This window comes from Pinus tabuliformis, chromosome 1_1 (assembly GCF_031772625.1).
Source record: "Pinus tabuliformis cultivar Carrire ecotype Pingquan chromosome 1_1, CPIR1, whole genome shotgun sequence".
Taxonomy (NCBI): domain Eukaryota; kingdom Viridiplantae; phylum Streptophyta; class Pinopsida; order Pinales; family Pinaceae; genus Pinus; species Pinus tabuliformis.
Window position 1 is genome coordinate 183,645,189 of NC_142297.1, and position 23,699 is coordinate 183,668,887.

A 23,699-nucleotide genomic window follows, 5' to 3' on the forward strand; every position below is an offset into this window, starting at 1 on the left:
GAAGGTTGGGAATATGTCCATGAGGCCTGCACACATCCATTTTTCCATCCCTCACCCTTTTCCATCATTTTTTCCATGTCATTGTGCTTCTTTCCTCAAAACTATGTTTTCTACAGGAAGTTCCTGTACAAATTACAAGAAGTTAAAAATGGATTGAAAAAAGTAGTTTGGCTAACATGGTAGCTTCCTCAAGGGTTCAGAAATCCTCCTGCAATTTTCAAACTCCTCCTCCATCATCTCCATGCCTGCATCACAGCCCAAGCTCATTCTTTTTCACCATGCAAAAACTTGCAGAATGCTTTGAAGAAAAAATACATAGAACAGAATTTGTTTTTGCCCTAACTTGAAAACCATGCATCCATTTGAAAAACCGTTTTATGGGGAATTGTACAGGGGTGATGGAAACATGCCTGAGAAGTTCCAGCCAATTCCAATGCACGGTTTCCAAGAAATAAGCCTCCATCACCTTCAGCCATTTTTTCTTTTTCTCCATATCCGTGCATCCGTTTCAAAACTTGTTTCATGGGGAGATGCATATGGGTGATAGTAACCTACCCAAGCAGTTTCAGCCAATTCTGATGCATGGTTTCCGAGAAATTGATCTCTGAAATCTTCAGCCATTTTCCATTTTTCTCGAAATCTGTGCATCCATTGATCGCAATTTTGCTATGGGAGGTGCATCATGATGATAGGAACATGCTCAGCAAGTTTCAGATTGATCCGATCTATCGTTCGGGAGCAATGGCGAAAACAAGTTTCGGTCCTGTGAAAATTCAGCAGCAGCAGCTTGAGGGTGCAGATCTGAACGTGGAAACGAACTCCTGCAGCTTAGATCCGGGTAGAGGATACCTGCACAAGCAAAATAACCACACATTAGACAGCAAAGAGCTTATAGCACAAAGGAGCCATCATGCAACCACCGAAACAGATGCATGCAACAGCAAAAAGCACCTCACAACAACCATTTGACTTCAGGTACGTGACTAAAACTCATTCCTCTGATTGCATGAATGTAATTCGGAAATAGCATGAGCAATGAGATGGTTGGGATTAAAAAAATCAGTGGCCAGCTAACTGGCCACCCTCATCTAGTTCAACAGCGCTCGGTGGGTGAGTAAGACATGTGCGCTCAGCCATCTCAGGAGGAAATTGGGAAACAAGTAATGGTGACTGTTTGACCTTCAACGTGATTGATGGAGTGATCACAGGTAGGAAATATGACGATTTGTGGCAGCACTTCCGTCTGCATGGCCAGCACATGTTTTTGCCACCTCACCACAAATCACGCAGCAACTAAAGAAGGCTCGGCTGAAACTCACGAACTGCTGTTCATCTGCACTTTCCACATCCTCAACTGAAGTGTGCACAATCGGTTAACCTATCGTCCTCCACTGAGTTTTTTTTACCTGTCTTTGAGATTCTGCTGCGTATCAGGCTCGCTCAGAGGTGCAGGGGTGCTCTACAGGCGTTTCTACAGGAAGCTGCGCTACAAGAAACCCAGCATACGAAGAAGCTTGGACTGTTCACGTCAAGGGTGGCAATTCTCAGTGAGGTAGGCCTGAACATAACTTTCCCATGCAAATAATTCAAAAGGTGGTGAATTCGACGTGTTGAGGGGGTAGGGAAAATGTGAATGCAAGTCTGTCTATGAATTCAAAAGTCATTTTCTTATTGCTGCCTGGAATTGTCTTCGTGGTCTGCATGCGAGATTTTCTCTAGGGTCTTGAATTAAAATCCCTCCTGTAGAAAAATTGAGACACTGTCAAGGCTCATCGGTGAAAAATTGTGAATTTTATATGACTGTGTGCATAACGGAGACGTAGCTCTGCGCTCTGTGTAGAGAAATCTCGAAGTCCTCCTTCTGTACACGAGCAGGCAAGTTCAGAACAACAAAAACAGAGTTTTTTACCATGCCAGGAGGGTTCATTAGAAAAGAACCTTCAGACTCCAAGAAATTGCGGGAAACCCTGAGGTGGTGGACTTGTTTTCCCATGCATTAGAGAATGAAATGTTGCTGAGAATAAAACATCAAGGATTGGACATCAAACCTGAAATTATTGTGGTGACTCGGTTGATTCCTGAGGCCTATGGTACAACATGCAATCAACAAATTGAAAGAATTGGTGGAACACAACATTCAAGGATCCTCCGGGTACCCTTTAGAACAGAAAAAGGAGTTCTGCAGAAATGGGTTTCTCGATTTGATGTGTGGCCTTACTTGGAAAGATTTTCAGAGGATGTATTAAATGAAGTAACGACAGAGCTAAAAGGTCAACCTGATCTGATCATTGGCAATTACAGTGATGGAAATTTAGTTGCATCTCTGATTTCACATAGACAAGGAATCACTCAGTGCAACATAGCCCATGCTGTGGAGAAGACCAAATACCCAGATTCAGACATATACTGGAAAAAATATGAAGAAAAATACATTTCTCTTGCCAGTTTACTGCAGATCTAATTGCAATGAATCATGCAGATTTTATTATCACTAGCACATATCAAGAGATTGCTGGAAGCAAGGATATTGTTGGACAGTATGAGAGCCACACTGCTTTCACCCTTCCTGGTCTTTATCGTGTGGTTCATGGAATTGATGTTTTTGATCCCAAATTCAACATTGTTTCTCCTGGAGCAGACATGCAGATTTATTTCCCTTATACAGAGGAGCAACATTGTCTTACTGCTTTACATGGTTCAATTGAGGAACTCTTGTTCAATCCTGAACAGACAGTTGAACACATGTGTGTTTTGAATGACCATAAAAAGCCCATTATCTTTTCTATGGCAAGACTCGATAGAGTGAAAAACATGACAGGACTGGTTGAATGGTTTGCAAAGAAAAAAACACTTGAGGGATACTGTCCCCCACGTTCTGGGGAGGAAACCATATACAGAATTCCCATTCTGATCAGTGCACAAGCCAAAACAGAGCGTGAGGAAGCAAGATAGTGAGGCAGAGAAGAAAACTAAGGGTAAGGAAGCTAAGGGAAAGAAAACCTAGGGCAAGCCATCACAGGAAAAGCCACAGGAGAAGCAAGAGGAAAAGCAAGAAAGAAAAGAAGGAAGAAACAGAGAGGGAAAAAACAAGTTTAATCCATGGAAATTGTTGCAGGTTGTAGGAACACAATGCGGAAATGGGGCCTCCCAACACAAGCAAAAGGGTCCCTACCAAGTTCCCAGGCATCCTCACATCCATCCCCTCCATGAACACTCATTTTTTCAGGGTTCGGACACATTCTAGTCATGGTTCAACCTTCTACAGGAAGCTACAGGACTTTCTACAGGAAGTTCTGTATTGCTACCAGAAACATCCTGTAGAGCCTTTGGGCAGGCCAGAATCGATTATGGAGAGGGATTTGAAGCTTGAAGTCTATTGAGGAGGCATGCAACCACTCTTTTCTTCCATCCTCCACTGGTTTCATCTCCTTTCACCACCATTGCCACCATCTGATTGAATATACTTGCACAATCATACCAAAGCTGAAACTTCTCTAGGAAAAGGAGCACAGGCAGTGGGAAGAAGCAAAGAGAAAAGCATGGTTTCATGACTGAGAAGAGGACATCACTTCAGAAGCTTAGCATGATAGGGAGGCCACCAGGGCCATCAAAGATGAGGAGATAGATTGGTTGCTCAGAGGATGAGCAACACTTTCAGTAGGGGGGTGATGATGAGCCCCAAAAATGGATAATTATATGGGCTCATTCAACCTCCTAATTTGACTTAATCCACCATTCTCATTAGTTTATTGCATGTTTTTTATTATATTTATGCTAATAGAGTGAATTGGGTTAGTCATTATGCCAACAAGTCTAATGTGAGCTTTGTGTAGTCTTTTTGGTCAATTTGGAGACAAAATCAAAGGTTTTAATGAGCACTTGGCAACCAAATTCGTGGGAGAACAAGGGAGAGGATTTGTAGGAAGGTGTCCCCTTCATTTATGGGCCCTTACCTCCAATTCTTCACCATCAGCTCGGAGTTCAAGGGCCACCAAATCAATCATCACAAGGGCAGCCGAGCAAGTGCTAGTAAAAGCGCTGTTAACTACAAGTTTTGGCAGCCGAGTTCCTAAAGTTTAGGAGGACTGTTGGGGTCCTCAATTTGTATAAATAAGAAGGCTTAGGGCCTCATTTTGGTTAGCCAATAGTTAGTCATTTTGTATTCATTTTGTAGTCATTTTGTAGTTCGATTTTTAGGCAGTAGATTAGCTTTGCTTTCAGCACATTTTCAAGTTCTCCTTGTGGACAGTTTTTGGAATGTAACATTTCTTTTGATCAACAAAGATGAATCCAGCTTTGCACCAGCTCTAAATCTCTCTTAGGAGGCTGTAGCTCTTGGGGTTGGGCTCATCTCAAGCGCCCAGTACCTCCTTTGTTTACTTTCATGTGTCTTTGCTGCATTCTTAGAATAAAATCTGCTATTTAGATTTAAATCTTGTTTTGTTATTTAGGTTGTTTTTGATGAGTAGAATAGATTTTCATGCTCAGATTTAGTTTATAGGTTGTTAACAGAAAAAGCTTCAAGAAAAGGGCCAACAAACATCTGTGGTTTCACCTCTCCCTCAGTGGGATCAGGAGCTGTGACTAGGATGACTTTGCTGCCCACAAAAACACTGATTTTGCTTTGCCATGCAATCACTAGTGTTTGATCTTCATGTGTAGAAGTTGGTTACAAGTTCAAAATTTTGTTTGCTTATCTGCATGAGTTAAAATACATGGTTTCATTGCTGGTCACACTTCTGTTCATTCTCTTTACTGACAGCTAGCAAATTAGGTCAACGTAACTAGGTCTTTGAATTTACAAGTCTTTGTTGGTTCAGATTGAAAAAACGACTTGCAGAGCACCTGTACCACTCCTTTATCTGCTTATTCTCCATCAGCACCATCCACTCCACCCTCTACTTAGAATCCTTACCTCACGTTTGCCACATTTGCTCACATAACCCTAGTTTTTGTACATCATTGTTTAAGCCTTCTTTGAGCCAACTTAGTTATCTACACCTTCTCACCACTCCATCCACCAGTCCCTGGGCCACTTCAAACCCCTATCCTACCTCCATATCCATTCATGCATCTTCCCTCACTCACCCATCCTCCAAAATCCAATTTTAAAACATCCTGTAGAAATTTCTGAACATCCTGTAGAAATTCCTGAAACATCCTGTAGAACCCCTGCAGACTTCCTGTAGAAGCTCACGAATGAGGTTTCTTGATAGCCAAACTCTGTGAAACTCTCTGGAAGGGTGTTAGGGACCCCTTAGGCCCTCTCTGAACCTTCCCGACCTCTTCCAAGCATTTCCTCTCGCCAATCCACCTCTGCACAGTCACAAACAGTTAAAAGCACATGCATGATAATTCTAATAACTTATTCAAAAATACAAAAAGATGTTTTCTTCAGGTAGAGGTAGTCTAGACACATGTATTTTACCTTCATAGAAGTAATGGCATCTATTTCAGTAGTTTTCATTCTCTCCTTTGCATCAGTAGGACTAGCTGGTAGAATTAGGGTTTGCGTTTTCCTTCAGTTGTTCAATCTCTTTTCGCAAATAGATTAGCTTCCTTCGAGTTAGCTTTCATCCATCAATTAAAAACCTTCTTCTAAGAGCTCATAGAAGGTTGCTTAAGCTCCTAGTGGACTTGTGCTAGCTGACCAAGTGACAGCTGCGGCAAGAGCTAGTACTTGTGCATACAGCACCGTCGCTTCCAAGTTTGTTACGAACTACCGGGTTGATAAAAGTAAAGACGGGAGTCCCAGGAGTTGCAGCATTATTGCTGCAATACTGGAGCCCACCAACTGTACAACTTGGCATTCTGTTACAAAGGAGTAGACACTGGTTTGCATTCAAACATATGAAATCTTTCAAGGATTGTCTTTGCACATTTTCTTTGTGTGATGATTGTCTTACCAGATTCCCTCCAAATTTCAAAACCCAAACAATAATGCAATTCACCAAGATCCTTCATTTCAAATACCCATGACAACTAAATTTTAATTTCTTTAATCAACCTGAGTGCACTGCCTGTTATGGTAAGATCATCAACATACAAAGTTATCAAGGCAATGTTCCCATCTTCATCTTTCTTGATGTACAAGTTAGGATCACTTGCTTCTCACAAAACCTTTTTCATAAAAGAATGAATCAATTTTCACATACCAAGATCTTGGTGCTTGTTTCAAACCATACAAAGCTTTCTTTAACCTGCAAAAAAGATGCTCTTGTCCCTGCTTTACAAATCCTTCAAGCTGAACCAAATAAACTTTTTCTTTTATTTCACCATTCAAGAAAGCAGGTTTGACATCTAACTAATGAATTTTCCAATTTTATTTTGTAACTAGTGGAATCATGATTCTAATTGTATTTAGTTTAGCTACAGATGAAAAAGTATCTTCATAATCAATGCCTTTTTTTGTGAATAGCCTTTTGCAACCAATCTAGCTTTATACTTATCAATACTACCATCAACATTAAACTTTGGTTTGAACAACTATTTGCATCATATGGGAACTTTATCTTTGGGCAATTCTATTAATTCCCATGTGTCATTCTTCATTATGGATCTATATTCTTCATTAATTACATCTCTCCATTCTTTATATTCTTTAGCTTCTTCATAACTTGAAGTTTCTACAACATTCATTACATGAGACATCAATGCATAATCTTTATACCTTATAGGTAGTTGAATTTGACGTGATGACCTCCTTAGAGTTTTATTGCTTTCATCCTTATTTCTGCTTTGTGGAGTCTCTTGTTCTCTTCTTGGAGTGTCATGACTGTTGGATGCTTCCTTCTCTTGAACTTGTACCTGTTTTTGTACCCATTGTTGTACATGTTCCTGTTCAAAACTTGCTTCTATTTTGACATAATCATCAATATAATGCCATACACCTATGTTATTCATTTTATCACCTTAATCTACATTTTCATGAAACACCGCATCCCTACTTGCAAGAAATTTATGTGAATTAGGATCAAACAACTTGTATACCTTTTGATAATCACAATAACCAATGAATGTGCACTTAATTTATTTTGCATCAAGTTTTCTTCTCTCATTTTTTGGAATATGTGCAAATGCCTTGCATCCAAAAAATATTAAATGATTCACTTTTGGTTTATATCCATAAAATGCTTTAAAAGGTGTTTTCAGATTTAAACTTTTTGTTGGACTCCTATTTTTCAAATAAACAGTAGTATTAATGGCTTCAGCCCAATAACCATTAGTGATATTTTTAGCTTGAAGCATCCTCCATGCACATTCCACTAGCGTTCTATTTTTCCTCTCAACAACTCCATTTTGCTGAGGTGTATGAGGCACTATAAATTGTTGTAGAATCCCATGAATTTTGCAATATTCATTAAAACCTCTTGATTTGTATTCTCCCCCTAATCAGATTTGAGAATTTTGATGTATTTCCCAGTTGTTTTCCCACCTATTTTTTAATTCCTTAAAGTATTCAAAAACATCACTTTTCTTTCTTATGAAATAGACCCAAGTGTTTCTAGATCTATCATCAACAAAAATAATAAACTACAATGCTCCTCCGAGAGATCTAGTTTGCATAGGTCCACATACATCAATACGAATTAATTCAAGTATTTCTCTTTGCCTTTTTTCTTCATGTATAGGAAATTCCTCTCTTTGTTTCTTGCCAAGTGCACATGCTTCACATTCAACATGATTGTTCTTTATAACAGGAAGACCTTCAAACATTATTTTTCTTTGAAGTAACATTAAATCACTGTGATTTAAATGCTCATACCTTTGATGCCATAACTTTTTTGTTGTCATTGTTGTAGATGTCAATGCTTGATGCCCTATCCTAGTCACATTTAGGTTATACAAGCCTCCAACTCTGGTACCTGTGGCAATAACCTTGTAGCAATCCTGGATATATTTAACAACATGCTGTGATTTGACAAATTCCACTTTTAGATCTTGATCAACAATAGTAGAAACATAAATTAAATTATTTTTTATACTAGGAACATACATCACATCATGGATCTATTTATGTTTTCCATTAGGCAACATCACACCTATTATTCCATAACCTTGAACTTAAAGGGATTTGTTATCTCCTAGATAAATACATGTTCCATCAATGTTCTCATGATATTAATCAAACCAATTCTTATTACAAGACATATGGAGTGATGCACGAAAATTAATGAACCAAGCATTCACATCATCAGTCTCAGCAGACAATGCAGCATCAGAAACAAACAATTTGAGATTTTTAAATCCATCATTGATTGAGATGTCTTTGTCCACAAAATTCCCATTATGCCTTTTGTTTCTCTGTTTAGACTCATTATATTTCCTTTTATAGCAATCTTTAGCATGATGTCCAGGTTTGCCACAATAATAACAATCATCATTTCTCTTATCATGAACTGGAAATTTAGATTGTGTCATACCTTTCTTCTTTGCTTGAAACTTTCCTCCTTTTCTTTTGTCCCATGGCTTGCCTTTGTATGGCTGCTTACCCTTGGCTACCAATGCCAAATCTGAATTATTTGAGCCCAAATTGAAGTTATCCACCCTCTCTTCCTCGTGTAGAAGAATACATGTCAATTCATCAAAAGTATGAGGCTTCTCTCTAGCTGAAAGACTTCAAACAAAAATTTGATAATCTTGTAATAATCCATTTAATGTGATAGTGACCAAGTCAGTATTGGGAACCTTTTCACTAATGTCTCCTAACTTATCACTTAGATCTTTGACACGGGAAATGAAATTGCTTATACTTTCATTGTCCTCCATTTTAATTGACAAAAGCTTGGTCTTCAAGAAAAAAATCCGGTTGGTATTAGATGTTTCATACAAGCTTTGGAGAACATCCCATGTTTCTTTGGATGTTTTACAATCCCTAATATGAGGAATGATGTTGTCCTTAATTGGCATTCATAGCAACACCTTTGCTTTTGTTTCCCTTATTTCCCAATTTGGAATAGTTGTAACAACTGCGGGTTTGGGCTCTGCCCCCCTCACTACAGGCCACAAATTATTCCCCTCTAAAACTGTTAATACCTCTAATTTCCAATTTGCATAATTTCCTCCATCAAGCCTTGTGGACTCATTCAAATAAGTTTCAACCAAAAAATTTGACAGAATGACAAAAAATTGTCTCCAATCAACAAAATGCACCCAAATCCACTAGATCTACACCCAAATTCACCAGATCTAGATCCAAATTCACCAGATCCAAAACAAAATGCACAGGATATAAAAAAAATAAGACTCAATATTGCTTCAAATGAAAAACAAAGCCAAAATTACTTCTTATTTCTCCTTTGTTTACCAAACCATGTTTCCAAAACTTTATTTTCCCTTTTTTAATCAAATACACCTTTTTATCAACAATTTTTAACTTTCACTAAAAAAAAGATATTTAGCTCCTCATACCACGTAATTTATTTTTCACCATGAAAAATTGAATCCCATACAACTCCTTTAATCTCTCTCACTATACTCTTCATAAAAGAACAAATTCACTTTATGGATTGGAAAATCATTTTGGAAACATAATAATCAAACCAATGACTCACCAATGTGGAGAAAATACGAGTTAAATGAAGGATCCAAATGCTTCTCACACCTTTTGCTACGTATGCAGAGGTTTACAAATAACTTCACAAACTTCACGCCGCCCTTGGTTCAACGGATAGATCAAACTGTCCACAATTTTATGCCCCAAATAACCACCTCTATAACCATAATCTTGATTTTGTAAAATTTCTGCAAATCACTGGTCTGCGGTATTTAATATAACTAGTAGCAATGAACCAATCACTGATCCACGACATTTAATATAACTGGCAGCAACGAACCACGACCCTGTGCGATGAAAGTTTTCACAGTCAAGGCCCTTACAACAGCAATGGACTGCGCCTGTAGGATCTGTATACAATCTCAACCAATGATAATAAAAAATTGGAGAGCAACGACTTAACAATAAGATCTCATTGCCATCAATCTCATAGCCCTCATAGACCTGGGCCCTCTTGCTCTCATATCTGAAGCCTCACTATTTTGGCTCTAATACCATATTAAACACACAAGAATGAAATGAAATCTCATTAATCAAAATGCTTGGACAACCAATACATTATATAGGCACACATAGACAAATTCTAGGACAATCTAAATCCAAATAGTTTGGATCACCAACTCACAGCACAAACTACAAAGAGATAACTCATGACAGATAGACTCAAACACTAACTACGAGAACACAAATCATCAACTATATCTGGAGATATCATTTCTACATTATTCCAACACCCCCCCTTAATGGAGAAATGGATTTTCGACAATGCATAGTTGTTTTCTACACATTTCAAAGTTCATATTTCCAAGAGGCTTGGTAAAGAATGAAATAAAGTCCCATTGATCTCATTGATCAAATTTCTTGGAAAACCAGTACATTATATAGGCACACATAGAATGCTTCTAGGACAATCTAGATCCAAATAATTTGGATCACCAACTCATACCACAAACTACAAAGACACAACTCATGATACCATATTAGAAAATAAGAGAGATGCACAAGAATAAAACCAAATCTCATTGATCAAACTGTTTGGACAACCAATACATTATATAGGCACACATAGACAACTTCTAGGACAATCTAGATCCAAATAATTTGAATCACCAACTCACAACACAAACTACGAAGACACAACTCATGACAGATAAACTCAAACACTAACTACGAGAACACAACTCATCAACTCTATCTGGACATATCATTTCTACATTATTCCAACATCTACGCCCCTTTTCAATGCCAAAACACACTCTTCAACAATTCAACTTTTTAAATTGGTTATTTCAATTTCAATAGTTTTAGCAGTGCCTCCACATAATGAACACATTATTCCAACATCTATGCCCCTTTTCAATGCCAAAACACACTCTTCAACAATTCAACTTTTTAAATTGGTTATTTCGATTTCAATAGTTTTAGCAGTGCATCCACATAATGAAAATGAAAACAGAAATCTTCTCACAAAGCATTAACGATAAAAAAAAATATATAAACTAAATCATAAAAAAAACACTATTCTTTAATAGCTAATAGTTATTAATTAATTAGTTTTCCGTAGTTAATTATGAAGTTATAAATGATAGCAACACAATAGTAATAACAAAATGAATTATAATTACTAATAACTATAGCAATTAAACGACAAAAATAGTTTCTTAAAACTATTAAATTGTTATAATACTATAGCTATTACAAGGAAACCGATTAACCTACAATACTGTAGTGATTAACTATTTTCATTAATAGTTATTAATTAATGAGTTAAACTAACTGCAATAGCTATTATATTTAACTATTATTAACTTGACTTTTAATATACTATTGTGCATTTAATTATTAACTATTATTAACTTGACTTTTAATATACTATTGTGCATTTAATTATAGCCATTAAGTCTCTCGTTACATGGACATCTATTAACTTTTTCTTTATTAAAAGTTAATAATTAATAACTTAAACTCTGCACTGCAAAAATTATTACATTTAACTAATTATTAAATTGACTATTAATAAACTATTGTGTATTTAATTATAGCTATTAATTCTCGGCTTGAGAGACAATTATTAACTTTTTATTATTAATAATTAATAATTAATGAAATAAACTTTGCATTACAATAACTCTTACATTTAACTATTATTAAATTGACTATTAATAGACTAATGTGTATGGCAGATTGTGGGAAAAGATCTATTCAAAATGGTTATCAAGTCCCAAGCTTGCCAGAAAATCGGAGGCAGCACGAACTCTGCTTTTCTTGCCCTCATTCCCAAAGAGAAAGGAGCCAACACTTTCAACAGGTTTCATCCTGTTAAACACACGTGGAAAACATAGAATAGGAAAGATAAATCAGTGAGTACATTTTTTATTAACATCAGATATACATTTATAGTACAATATGTGACTCTTGGGTTTCAGATCCCAAGGTCTCTTGGACTGCTTTTGTCCATTCGACTTCCACACTAACCCAATTAGGATTAGGTGTCCAACATTCCCCCCCCTTAATCCGAAGGGTTATGTATGAGTCCAAGAAAAGAGCTGTAATACAAAATGTGCAAAAAATGCATGGCAGCACTAGGCTGAATGTGCTCTATGAAATGTTGGTATAAAGGGCAGTGGTTTAAGGATGACCACCAACACTGGAACGCTTAGTGCAGTTCCCGGAACTCTTCCAAAACTGGCAAGAAACTGAAGTTTTCTGCTAGAGGAAGTGATCCTATTGTTTTAAAGAGGGAAACCTTCAACCATAAAAGGGAGGTCTCACCCCGCATAAAAGGTAAAACTTCAACCTGAAAAGGGAAGTCTCAGCCTGTGATGGTTTAAGGATAACCAACAACTCTGGAATGCTTAATGCAATTCCTGGAACTCTTCCAAAACTGGCAAGAAGCTGGAGTCTTCTGCTAGAGGAAGTGTTCTTAATCTGTGATGGTTTAAGGATGACCAACAACTCTGTAATTCCTGGAACTCTTCCAAAACTGGCAAGAAGCTGGAGTCTTCTGCTAGAGGAAGTGTCCCAGATTGCCAACTGAAGGCATGTTCAGGCATCTTTGTCTCTGGCTACAACTCTGAAACTGGTGTGGCAGGTTGTGGCTCAGGCTCGCTTGATGTGGCTTTGAAGCTTGTATATGACCATCATTCCCCCCTTGTCAGATATAAGGTGAGAAGATGGAGAAAACTCAACTGCAAGACTGTTCAATACTCTGGAACAAGTTCTAACATGTGTTTGGAATATCTTCTTGGCTGTTGATGCCCATTGCCAAGAAGCGATCCATCCAAGATGAATCTTTGTTCTTGCAGGGCGTTTGTTTTTGAAGCATCTGTGTGAAGAATGGTTGGTTTTATGACAGTGCTTACATGGATGAAGATCAAAACAGTGATCTTTCAGATGGCCAACTCGGTCACAGTGTTGGCATTTCACGATCTGTTGTTGTTGTTGTTGTTGTTGTGGAAGAGGGGCAGAATCTGAAACAGCTGGAGGTGAACTGTCATGAGGAGCAAGTGAACTGTCATGAATGAATCCGGCACTCTGAAATTCAATGGGCTTGGCAAAGTCTGGAATATGAAAGGACAAGTCCTTGTCATATCCAAGACCAGTTTTGTGCTTGTTGTGGACAAGCTGTTCCCAAGGTCTGATGATGGGCTTGGGAAGTGCAGACTGAGTTTCTGCATCTGCATATACAACCGCTGCTTTATTTGAAAGAACTGTACAATTATTAACATGCTGCTGATGGGTGGTTGTCTCAATGTTCTGAACAAAAACAGGTTCAGAATGGTGTCTATTTTGATGTAGCTCTTCTTGCTGTAGCTGTGATTCAAGCTGCAAAAAATCGATCTTTTCCTGTGCATTTTGTAGACGTGTCTGAATTTCTGAGAGAGATCCTTTGCTGATTTGTAATTTGTCATCAACGGTAGATAATATCAGAGTTTTAAGGAACTGTAATACTTCACTGGTTCTGGCCATTTTTCTTCAATGTCTGATTTACACCTTAAAAAACTGATCACAACTACTACTCAATGCAGAAAAGTAATATCTACTCACAGTACACAACAATATCCTTTATAAATGTCAGCAAATGATCAGTGTGCAATATAAAAGATTACAATCAGTTCACCAGAATCTTTATGCAGCAGTGGAATCAAGGAATCAATGCACTATAATGAAATCTAAATACAAAGCCACACTGGGGCAGCAGCAACTGCAAACTTGTTTGGATCCTTCAAGTACTCCTTCACTTTCAAATCAGCGTCAGCAACAAGTTCCCAGAATCCAGGTTCTTTAAAACGGACTAGTAACATGCATCTCAGCTTTTTACCCAAATCAAAAACCTCAATAGCTGGCAATTTCACAACTGTACCATTGCATGCAGAAGCTTATCTTTCATGTGATTCAAAATCATTCACCATTGATTTCATACTTTCATTAAAAGCCATCATATATGGAATTATCTCAATTCCAATATCTACTCATCAACAGGCAAATTCATAACTTCTTAAACCCAATGACTCAAATCATTCAAATGCTCATCAACATCATTCATATATGACCAAAATTCAATGAAACAATGTGCCCATGTTTTAGTATTCAATTTAACATTATTTTAATCAATGAAAGGCCTGGACTTGTCCTTACTCAATGCGCCCTTGAACTTTTAGCAGTGGTACAAATGATCCCCAATGAATCTCAGCCTCCTAAAATGATGAAGAATTCGGTCTTCCAGGCATCCGGAACTCCTACATAATATATGCCCTTGGATTCAAATAAGAAAATGCTTTCGGCCTGCAAGAATGAATGGCTCTTGCCCTATCAAGAATGAATGGTTCTCGGCCTATTGTAAAACGCTACCATAATTATAAACAGAGTCTTCAAAAAATATTTAACACAAAGGCATCACACTGTCAGCAAAAATGTTTAACGCAGAGGCAAGTCGTCTCCAGAGGCAAGTCCTGAGCCAACGGCTTGTTGCAACACTCAACCGTGGTATATTGAAGCCCCCGTCTCGGCTTATATTCTGAAGAATTCTTTATAACCCAGGATTCTGTAATAAGGCTGAACACCCAAATAAAAATATAGCAATACGTACAAAAATAATACCGTATAACAGATGTCTCCAAACAGCGCGCATAATAATTTAAGAGTTTCAGTAGCCACAACTCACTACTTTAATAATAATTATGACAGCCATTGCTCAGAGAAAGAGCGTGGCAAATCCAGAAAGGATAGCCATGAAGATGGCTGCATCTGATGAGACACTGTGAGAAGCACCGGACTTGCTGGGGCTCGTACCTGGGGCACTTACTGAACTGGATGGTGTGGCAGCAGACGTGCTCGATCCAGGAGCCGGAGACGAAGTGGATGTAGCCGGAGAAGACACAGGAGCCGGCGATGGCGAACTGCCGGGAGCAGCTGCAGTGGAGACCTTGATGCTCACCTTCTGGCCGGCGGCACAGTGGCCGGAAACTGCACAGATGTAGTAATGGTGGCCGGTGGTGTTGAGAGTAATGGAGGCCGGGCCTATCTCGCACTTGTCGTAATCCGCCTTGCTCACTCGATAAACATTGTGCACATTTGTAGCGAATTTGAACACGAGAATATCACTAAGATTAAAGGTTGTGGCCTTAACCCAGTCGGTGTACAGAACGACAGAGGCAGAGCAGAACAGTGCTAAAGCATTGGTATTCGATGGGTATGCAAGGCGTTATCACTCAGAGAGTATTAAAGCCGTTAAGGCAGAAGAAATCGGCATGCGCAGGAGCTAATTCAAAAAGTGAATGAATCTCTCACTGTCTCTGTCGATTCTGACAACGGAATCCTTATCATCTTTGGGAAAATGGCGGAAGTAAGAATGAGAACGATAATCTACTAAAACGCCTGGCAGATTTGTTCTATCTCATGCACTCCAAAAATATGCCTCAACTCTGTCCCCTACAGTTCGGAGAGCTGGTAATGAAAGGGAACGAGATATCACCTTAAACACCCGAGCACAAGGATATTTGTAGGAAATTCTCGACTCTAGAATCCGAGTTTTCACGCCAAATCAACTGAAGAATGCAGGTTAATATAATGAAAATGTACCTAGAATCCGAGTTTTCACACAGAAAACACTAAAGAATGCAGGTTTTGCGCAGATATATGCATCAAACCGTGCAATTGCCACTCCACACGTATATCGATACCATTTGATATACATACGCCCAGAAGAATTTCTACACCCAGCCAATTTGCTGCATCTGAACCGGAATCACTAGATCAGTCGGCGCTTGAGCAGTTACAAGTTTTTTTTTTTTCGCAGGCTCTGCAATATCATAGACTTCCTCTACAATTGGCTTTGATTTGACCAAAACTTGAGCAATTGCGAGCTTATTTCTTCTGAGACTCTGCAATGTTATGTACTCCCTCCACCAAACTGACAAAACTGCAAAGCATAGAGATGAGAAATAGTACCGCAATGCTATTCTGACGGCACACAACACCAGTGTCCGCAGCCTAAATAGCGGACGGGCGCACCACACAAGTAATCCAGACAAGACACTGGTAGGGATTATAAAAAATTAACTGTAATAATGTCGAATAGCTTCCCATCGCAATTTTATTCAAGAGAATACTGAGCTTTAAAGGGCATTTAATACAGAGGGCCCCGGGGTAAATTTAATCTTCATAACCAGATGATATCACGTGCAGGAAACGATTCAACGGTAGAATAAAATGCACAGAAAATGATGGCAAAGATGTGCAGATGACTGACCATAGCAGTGAAGACTGTTACCCTAAATTGCAGGTATGATAGAGTTTTTGCATGCAAATTATCTCGTCGGCGGTGAATATCTGAACAATTCAGGCATGGTTGCAGTAACGTAAGATCTCGGAGGTCATGGCAATCAGGAAAATCGTGAAGGTTGATCGAACCGAATCCTCTTCCAGTGAAACGCCTAATCCATTTGCAGCCATAGAATTGGTTTCACCTACTGCTACTCCGCAAGTGGTAGACGGCAGACGGAGAGGGAGGAGAGCGAGAACAGGCCGCAGAACAATCAATGACTCTTAACCGATACGCAGAGACCCAATGACACGCAGGACAGAGGCATTATGGCAAACGTTCAGGCAGAGGCGCCAGTGAAACGTTCAGGCAGAGGTGCCAGGCAAACGTTCAGCATTTACTTAAAAACGCATATGTCAGAGTGCGCAGTCTAGACAAAACGCACAGTCTTGGCAGAAAAATGCATATATGTGCATGAATTTCGATTAGGCACAACAGAGAGATAATCCAAGGAATCGACAGAGTGAAAGCATCAAATTTCTGACTGTCAGTGAATTAATGGAGTGTTATGGACAGTGAACAGAAATGTCATAACTGATATGCACATAGAGGCCACAAAACAAATGGCTCAAATATGAGCAGGGCCAGAATTCGCCCGCTCTGATACCATGTTAAACACACATGGAAAACATAGAATAGGAAAGATAAATCAGTGAGTACATTTTTTATTAACATCAGATATACATTTATAGTACAATATGTGACTCTTGGGTTTCAGATCCGAAGGTCTCTTGGACTGCTTTTGTCCATTCGACTTCCACACTAACCCAATTAGGATTAGGTGTCCAACACATCCGATATCGCTATGTAACATCGGTTATAAACTGATTACTAAAGTTATTGCTAATAGACTTAAGCTCATCCTCCCTAAAGTCATTCCGGAAAGCCAAGGAGGATTCATTCAAGGGAGACAGATAGTGGACAACTACATGCTGGTCCAAGAGGCAATCCACTCAAGTATGAGTCGCAAGGAAAAAGGTATGGTTGTCAAGCTTGATTTAGCAAATGCTTTTGATAGAGTTAAGCACAGTTTTCTGCTGAAAGTCTTACACAAATTTGGTTTTGGGGAGAACTTTATAAATTGGATTCGGGCCTACATTTCGGAGCCTTGGATCACTCCTCTAGTTAACGGCACAGCTACTAACTTTTTCAAAGCCATGAGAGGACTCAGGCAGGGGTGCCCACTCTCACCCCTTCTATTTGTTCTTCAAGCCTCTGTCCTCAGCTTCTATTTAGACAAAAAAATGATGGATCAGGAAATTGTTGGGCTCTGTATAGCAAGAGGTGTTAAAAACATCAACCATGCCCTCTTTGTGGATGACACCTTGTTATTGGGAGCTGCCTCTGTGCTTATAGCCTCCAGATTTAAAGGAGTCTTGGACGAGTTTTGTTTGATTTCGGGAAGCAGTTTAAACAATGGCAAATGCCATATATGTAGAAATTTTGAATAATATGACACACATTCACAGAGATTATCCTGATTATACACTTATAAGTGGAACATGCATAATACATAACCCCCTCTACGTTGATCATCAATTTTGCAGAAACAAAACACAAGCATGCGCACATAGAAGCATCAATCACACATATCAACACAGTATTTTCCCGGGGAAAGCATCTCGCTAAAAACCCCAACTATCTGTATATTATATTGATTGAGAACATGTAACAATACATAGTACAATACTCCTCACAAGTACTCAGTACTATCTCCACCTGTTACACACAAACTAGCTCAGATCTGATGCCTCAAATCTTCTCCACTGTTTGCCTGCCTCCACTGCACAATACCTGCTGAGAATGAATAAAACCAAACTCGTTCCAAGTTCTTGTTTACCTTGGAAAAGTCACTCACACTGGAAATCACGTGAGCATAGGCTATCTACTGGGCAATTCTCATGGGCATACTCAATCTTTTGCAAATCTCATGCACAACTGATAGCTACAACTCACCCTTTCACTTATCTCTACCACCTGTCTTCACTGAACTGTCCATGCACTGAGTTAACTGATGTATTCTTCAGTTGCATTATGAGTTAATAATTTATGAATTAATTAATAACTAATTCACCCAACTCATCACTTAGTCTATTGATCAGTTAGACTAAATACAACTAGTTTAACTAAGTCAAACTGAACACAACTCCATCAACTCCACATCTAACTCCACAGAACTCAATCACTGAAGTTCTAACTGAAGTCCTTCATGCAATAGCTCAGTCATCCCATAGGTTACCACATGATTCCTTCTGGGATCTGCATGTGCCACATCCGTAGCTCATCCTGAAGTGCTCCAAGAGAATAAGATAATGTTTATAGTCTAAATATTATTAAGGGCTAATAATATTTGACTGTTCTATATTTAGACTGAGCAGTCACTCGCTATGGTCTAAAAATAGAAGTCCATCTATTTTTCCCAACTTGACCAATCATCCATAAACAGCATCCTGCAACTCATAGACATTATCCATATGTCTAAAAATAGACTTGCGCCAAAAATAGCCTGCGGGCCCACTTAGTGAAGGCGATTCCTTTCCACTAAGCTCCATCATCTTGTTGCATTCTCAACAAGCATTTCTTGTTGCACACTTTCCAACAATATCTATTGGTGCAACACCACTTCCAGCTTGCTCAATTCTATTTCCAAAACCTTTGGTTTCGCAGCCTCCTCAAACTGGACTTCCTTCAAGTATTTGGGACTTCCTGTTTTTCTTAACAGAACCTTCAGCAGATATTGGCTTCCCCAACTGGATAAATTCAAGAACAAGTTGCTTTCCTGGGGCTTTTCCTAGCTCAACATTGCTGGTAAGTCTGTCCTCATTAAATCTGTGCTTAATCATCTTCCCTTATTTCAGGTTTCTGTTCTTCTTGCTCCCTCTGGGATTCTCAGAAAAATGGAGGAGATCATTCGAAAAAAAAATTGGAAGGGGGGCAATCATAATGAGAAAAAGTTTTCGTTAGTCAGCTGGGATTCCATCTCCAAACCGCTCTTGGAAGGAGGCTTGAATTTCAAAAATCTTGGATATCAAAATATCGCCATGGGAGCTAAGCTCATTTGGAGAATTATTGCTCCTAACCCTGGCTGGGCTCATATAGATCTTTGGAAAAAATATTTTAAGGGTAAGCGTTCCCGCTGTCTAGACCATCCTCTACCGCCCCTAAACTCGCCCTTCCAGAAGCTCTGTTTAAAAGCCTGTCCGCTCATAAATACTCATGCCTTTTGGGTCCTTAGAAATGGAAAAAGGATCAACCTTTGGACAGACAGAATTATGAACAATGAGCCATTGGGAGACTGTCCCTCTCTCCATGCGTTGCGCAGTTGGATGAACGATGCTGGAATGCGTTCCCTATGGGATATCTCAGTCTGGCAGGATTCACGCTGGGTTGGCTGGAAAATTGAAACACCCCAAAATTTGGCTATAGAACGCGAGGAACTGCTCTCCAAGCTTCACGGATTGGCCCCTTTGTGGATGCGAAGCAGGGATTCTAGAGGTTGGGGTGTGCAGGCTGGTGGTTATTTCATTGCCCATGGATATGCCAAGCTGTGCGAGTGCCCCCATGTGCCCACGAATCCAGAGCCTTGGAAAGGGATTTGGTACCACCCCTCTCTGCCAAAAATCGATTTTTTCAATTGGTTGTTATGCCACTCCAAAATCTTGAATGACGACAATCTGCAGAAGCGTGGCTTCCACGACCCTTCAAGATGCAGACTTTGCAAGGTTAGTCAGGAAAGCATTTCTCATTTGATGCTAGAATGTTCCTTCACTTTGCAGATCTGGTCCGCTCTGCTGAATACTTTGAGTCCCAGCTTCGAGTTGCCTTCCTCCACTGCTGATTTTTTTGACAAATGGCTGCAAAGGTACCCTGGTCCTCCTCCAAAAAACAAAATTATTAGAGCTGCTTGGTTTATCCTCCCTAAAATTACCTGCTGGCAGATCTGGCTTGAGCGAAACAAAAGGATTTTCAGAAACTGTGAGCAAGACGTCAAGCTAGTGGCAGTTAAAATTAAATGCCAGTTAAAAGAGTGCCTGAGAGACCACAAAGATGATTTAAATCTCACTCAACAAGATAAAAACTGGGGCTCTTCGCTCGATCTTCAATTCCAAAAATTTGGAAAGAGCATCTCCCTCCCAAAAGCTTGGCAAATAAGGGCTACAATAAACGAGCTCCAGGGATGGATTGCAAACCATCAGAGGCACTCTTTATTTTTTGATGGGGCTGCTAAGGGCAATCCTGGAAGAGTTGGTGCTAGAGGAGTTATATTAAACCCAGCTGGTTCTAGGATTTACAGTTTTGCCTGGGGCTTGGGCATCGCTTCCAGCATCCAAGCAGAGGCTTTGGCCCTTTATCAAGGACTCAAGATGCTGAAAGTGTTGAACATCAGGGAGGTTAATGTTATTGGAGACTCTTAGGTTATTATTAATACTATGGTGTCTAGTTCTAAGCCAAAGGACCTAAGGCTAGCAAGGCTGATTCACAGAATTTCAAACCTTGGTGATTCTTTCCAGAATTTAAAATTCTATCATGTGTTGAGAGCCAATAATAAAGAGGCGGACACTGAAGCTAACAAAGCAGCCCTTCTTACGGCTGGTGCTCTGCTCAGAGGCGGACAGGAAATATGGGAATCAATCCCTTAATCTAGAACACTGTCATGTTTTATTGCCTTCTGTTAAACCAGTTTGTTTGTATCCACAAGCTTGGGAAAATCTCTGAAATTGATCACATAGTTGCAGCTAAGAAAAGATGTGAGCTAATCATAAATGTCACGGTCTTGCAAGTCTGTTCGGCACTTATCGTTTTAGACTCACCCTTTGTAATCCATCCTTTGGCATTAAGGCCAAGCTTCTAATATATCCACTACCTGTTTCTGTAAAAAAAAAAAAAAAATACATAAAACAAAAGAAATTATAATTTAAATAAAATTAAATTAAAAATACAATTTATAATAAGAATAAAAAAACTCATTACAATACTTTGAAAACATAAAAATAACAATGAAATTAATAATATCATAAATTATATTAATAAATATAATAAGATTGTAATATATTAATCATAATTAAAAAACATTTTACCATAAATCATTAGAGGGAGATTTAAAATAAATAATTTATTAGCAATAACATTATATTAGCTATTTTAAATAACATTATATTAACAAAAAAATCTAATATCATAGGCTTAAATAAAACTAAAGCCTAAACAATAGCGAAGTAATATATTAACACCTATAGACACTGAACAAAGAAATTAAATTAAATTAAAATTAAAATAGAAATAGAAATGTAATTTATTAAAAAAATCATTACAATAAGTAAAAACATAAAAATAGTAATAAAATTAATAACATCCTATTAAAATTTATTAACAATAATTAAAATTTCATAAACTATTATTAAACTAAAATTGAATAACATAGAAATGATTAAATAAATAATTTATTAAATAACAAAATAATAATAATGAATCGTAATAAAAAAAAATTGGTTTTCTTTCATTTTGAGTTGGTCTGTTCTCTAATTTGACATCATTCCAAATCATATTTATAGCTCTCGTTTCTCTTCTTTGTAAATCAGTCCTGAGGATGATTCTTGTTCTAGACTCAAACGTAGACAACATGAAAATGAATACTGTGGAATATCTCAATCCAGACTCACACTACGAATCCAAACTCACACTACTATGAAATCAAAAGAAAGAAAACAAAATTGAAACTCTGCACACTGTGCCCCTTTTCAATGCCTATCCACACCCTTTAGCCATTCTACTTTTTGAATTGGTTATTTCGACTTCAACCATTTTAGCAATGCCTCCACACAATGAAAATGAAACGAGGAATCTCCACACAACGCATTCACGATAATAATATAAATGAAACCCTAAAGAAACATTATTCTTTAATAACTAATAACTATTAATTAGTTAGATTTCCAGAGTTAATTATGAAGCTATAAATGATAGCAACAAAATAGTAATAGTAAAATGAACTATAATTATTAATAACTGTAATAATTAAGCAACAATATTTTTATAATACTATAACTATTGCAAGGAAACCTATTAACTTATAATACTATAGTGATTAACTATTTTTATTAAGAGTTAATAATTAATTATTTAAACTCTACACTGCAATAGCCATTTTATTTAACTATTATTAATTTGAATATTAATATACTATTGTGCATTTAATTATAGATATTAATTCTCTCTCATTCATGCTTTCTTTGGATAATTATTTTACATGGACAACTATTATAGTACTATAACTATTAACTTTTTTTTATAAACAAGTTTGACATCCACTTATATTTGGTGTACATCTATTATTAATATTACTAATGTATATTATTACTAGGCATAGTCTAACTTATGGACAAAATGACTTTTTTCACAACGTTAAAATTTTAATCAAAATGTGACACATCTTTTTAAAACTTGAGTTTAAATTGTTTACCATGGGTTTTCCACGGCATTGAATCCATTTAAGTATTAAAAAATGTATTTTGAATTAAAAAAATCTTTGTTGTGGGGAATTTGTTTAATAATTATATTTGTGTTTTCATTGTGCAGAATGTTCAGGGAATTTGTTTAATAATCATATTTGTGTTTTCATTAATAATCATATTTGTGTTTTCATTGTTAAACAAAAATTTCACACTTCCACACAAAGAAAACACAAATATTATTATTAAAAAAAAAATTCACACTTTCACACAATGAAAACACAAATATTATTATTAAACAAAAATGTTCGCACTTGCGCACAACTAAAACATAAATATTATTATTAAACAAAAATGTTCACATTTCCGCACAACTAAAACACAAATATTATTATTAAACAAAAATGTTCACTTTAACAAAACACAAATATTATTGTTAAACAAAAATATTCACACTTGTGTACAATGAAAACACATGTTATTATTAAACAAAAATGTGCACAATGAAAACACAGATATTATTATTAAACAAAAATGTTCATAATTTTTCACAACGAGCACAAATATTATTATTAAACAGAAATGTTCACACCTCTACATAATGAAAATACAAATATTTAAGTTAGAATTCGTCTAGGCAGGCGGAGGAATTGTCCGCACCACCAAAAGTGGGCGGAATCCAAGGAAAAAAAATTCAAAAAATCTTGTAGAGGTAGTGTTTGAATCATGTTTTTGATGGTGGAAATGAATTTAGCACCATAAAAAACGTCTAAGCACCTAAAATTATGAATTTAGACATCTTTTACTTGGATTTACAAAAATCCCTATAGATTTTTTCAAAATATGGCCATAATTTCCATAACTTTCAGGG

General features: G+C 37.6%; 1 protein-coding gene and 2 pseudogenes across 1 annotated transcript; 2 read left to right on the top strand and 1 right to left on the bottom strand.

The window, feature by feature from the left end:
- Nucleotides 1-2,008: 2,008 nt before the first annotated feature.
- Nucleotides 2,009-2,461, top strand: LOC149212152 (sucrose synthase pseudogene; annotated as a pseudogene).
- A 5-nt stretch (nucleotides 2,462-2,466) lies between these two features.
- LOC149212153 (sucrose synthase 1 pseudogene) lies at nucleotides 2,467-14,303 on the top strand (annotated as a pseudogene).
- Nucleotides 14,304-14,667: 364 nt separating this feature from the next.
- Nucleotides 14,668-19,222, bottom strand: LOC149212154 (uncharacterized). Its single transcript, XM_089388580.1, has 2 exons — nucleotides 19,105-19,222; nucleotides 14,668-15,226 (listed from the first exon to the last, which is right to left on the bottom strand). Exons 1-2 carry the CDS (start codon nucleotides 19,220-19,222, stop codon nucleotides 14,751-14,753), a joined length of 594 nt encoding a protein of 197 aa, XP_089244706.1. The 3' UTR covers nucleotides 14,668-14,750.
- Nucleotides 19,223-23,699: the final 4,477 nt, after the last annotated feature.

What these genes read in the sequence shown, in the direction of transcription:
- LOC149212154 (XM_089388580.1), bottom strand. Translation starts at nt 19,222, where the DNA reads ATGATTAAGCACAGATTTAATGAGGACAGACTTACCAGCAATGTTGAG. An exon ending in GAAGCCAATATCTGCTGAAG is followed by an intron (nt 15,227 to 19,104) that starts GTTCTGTTAAGA and finishes CCAATGCTTTAG; the next exon opens with CACTGTTCTGCTCTGCCTCT.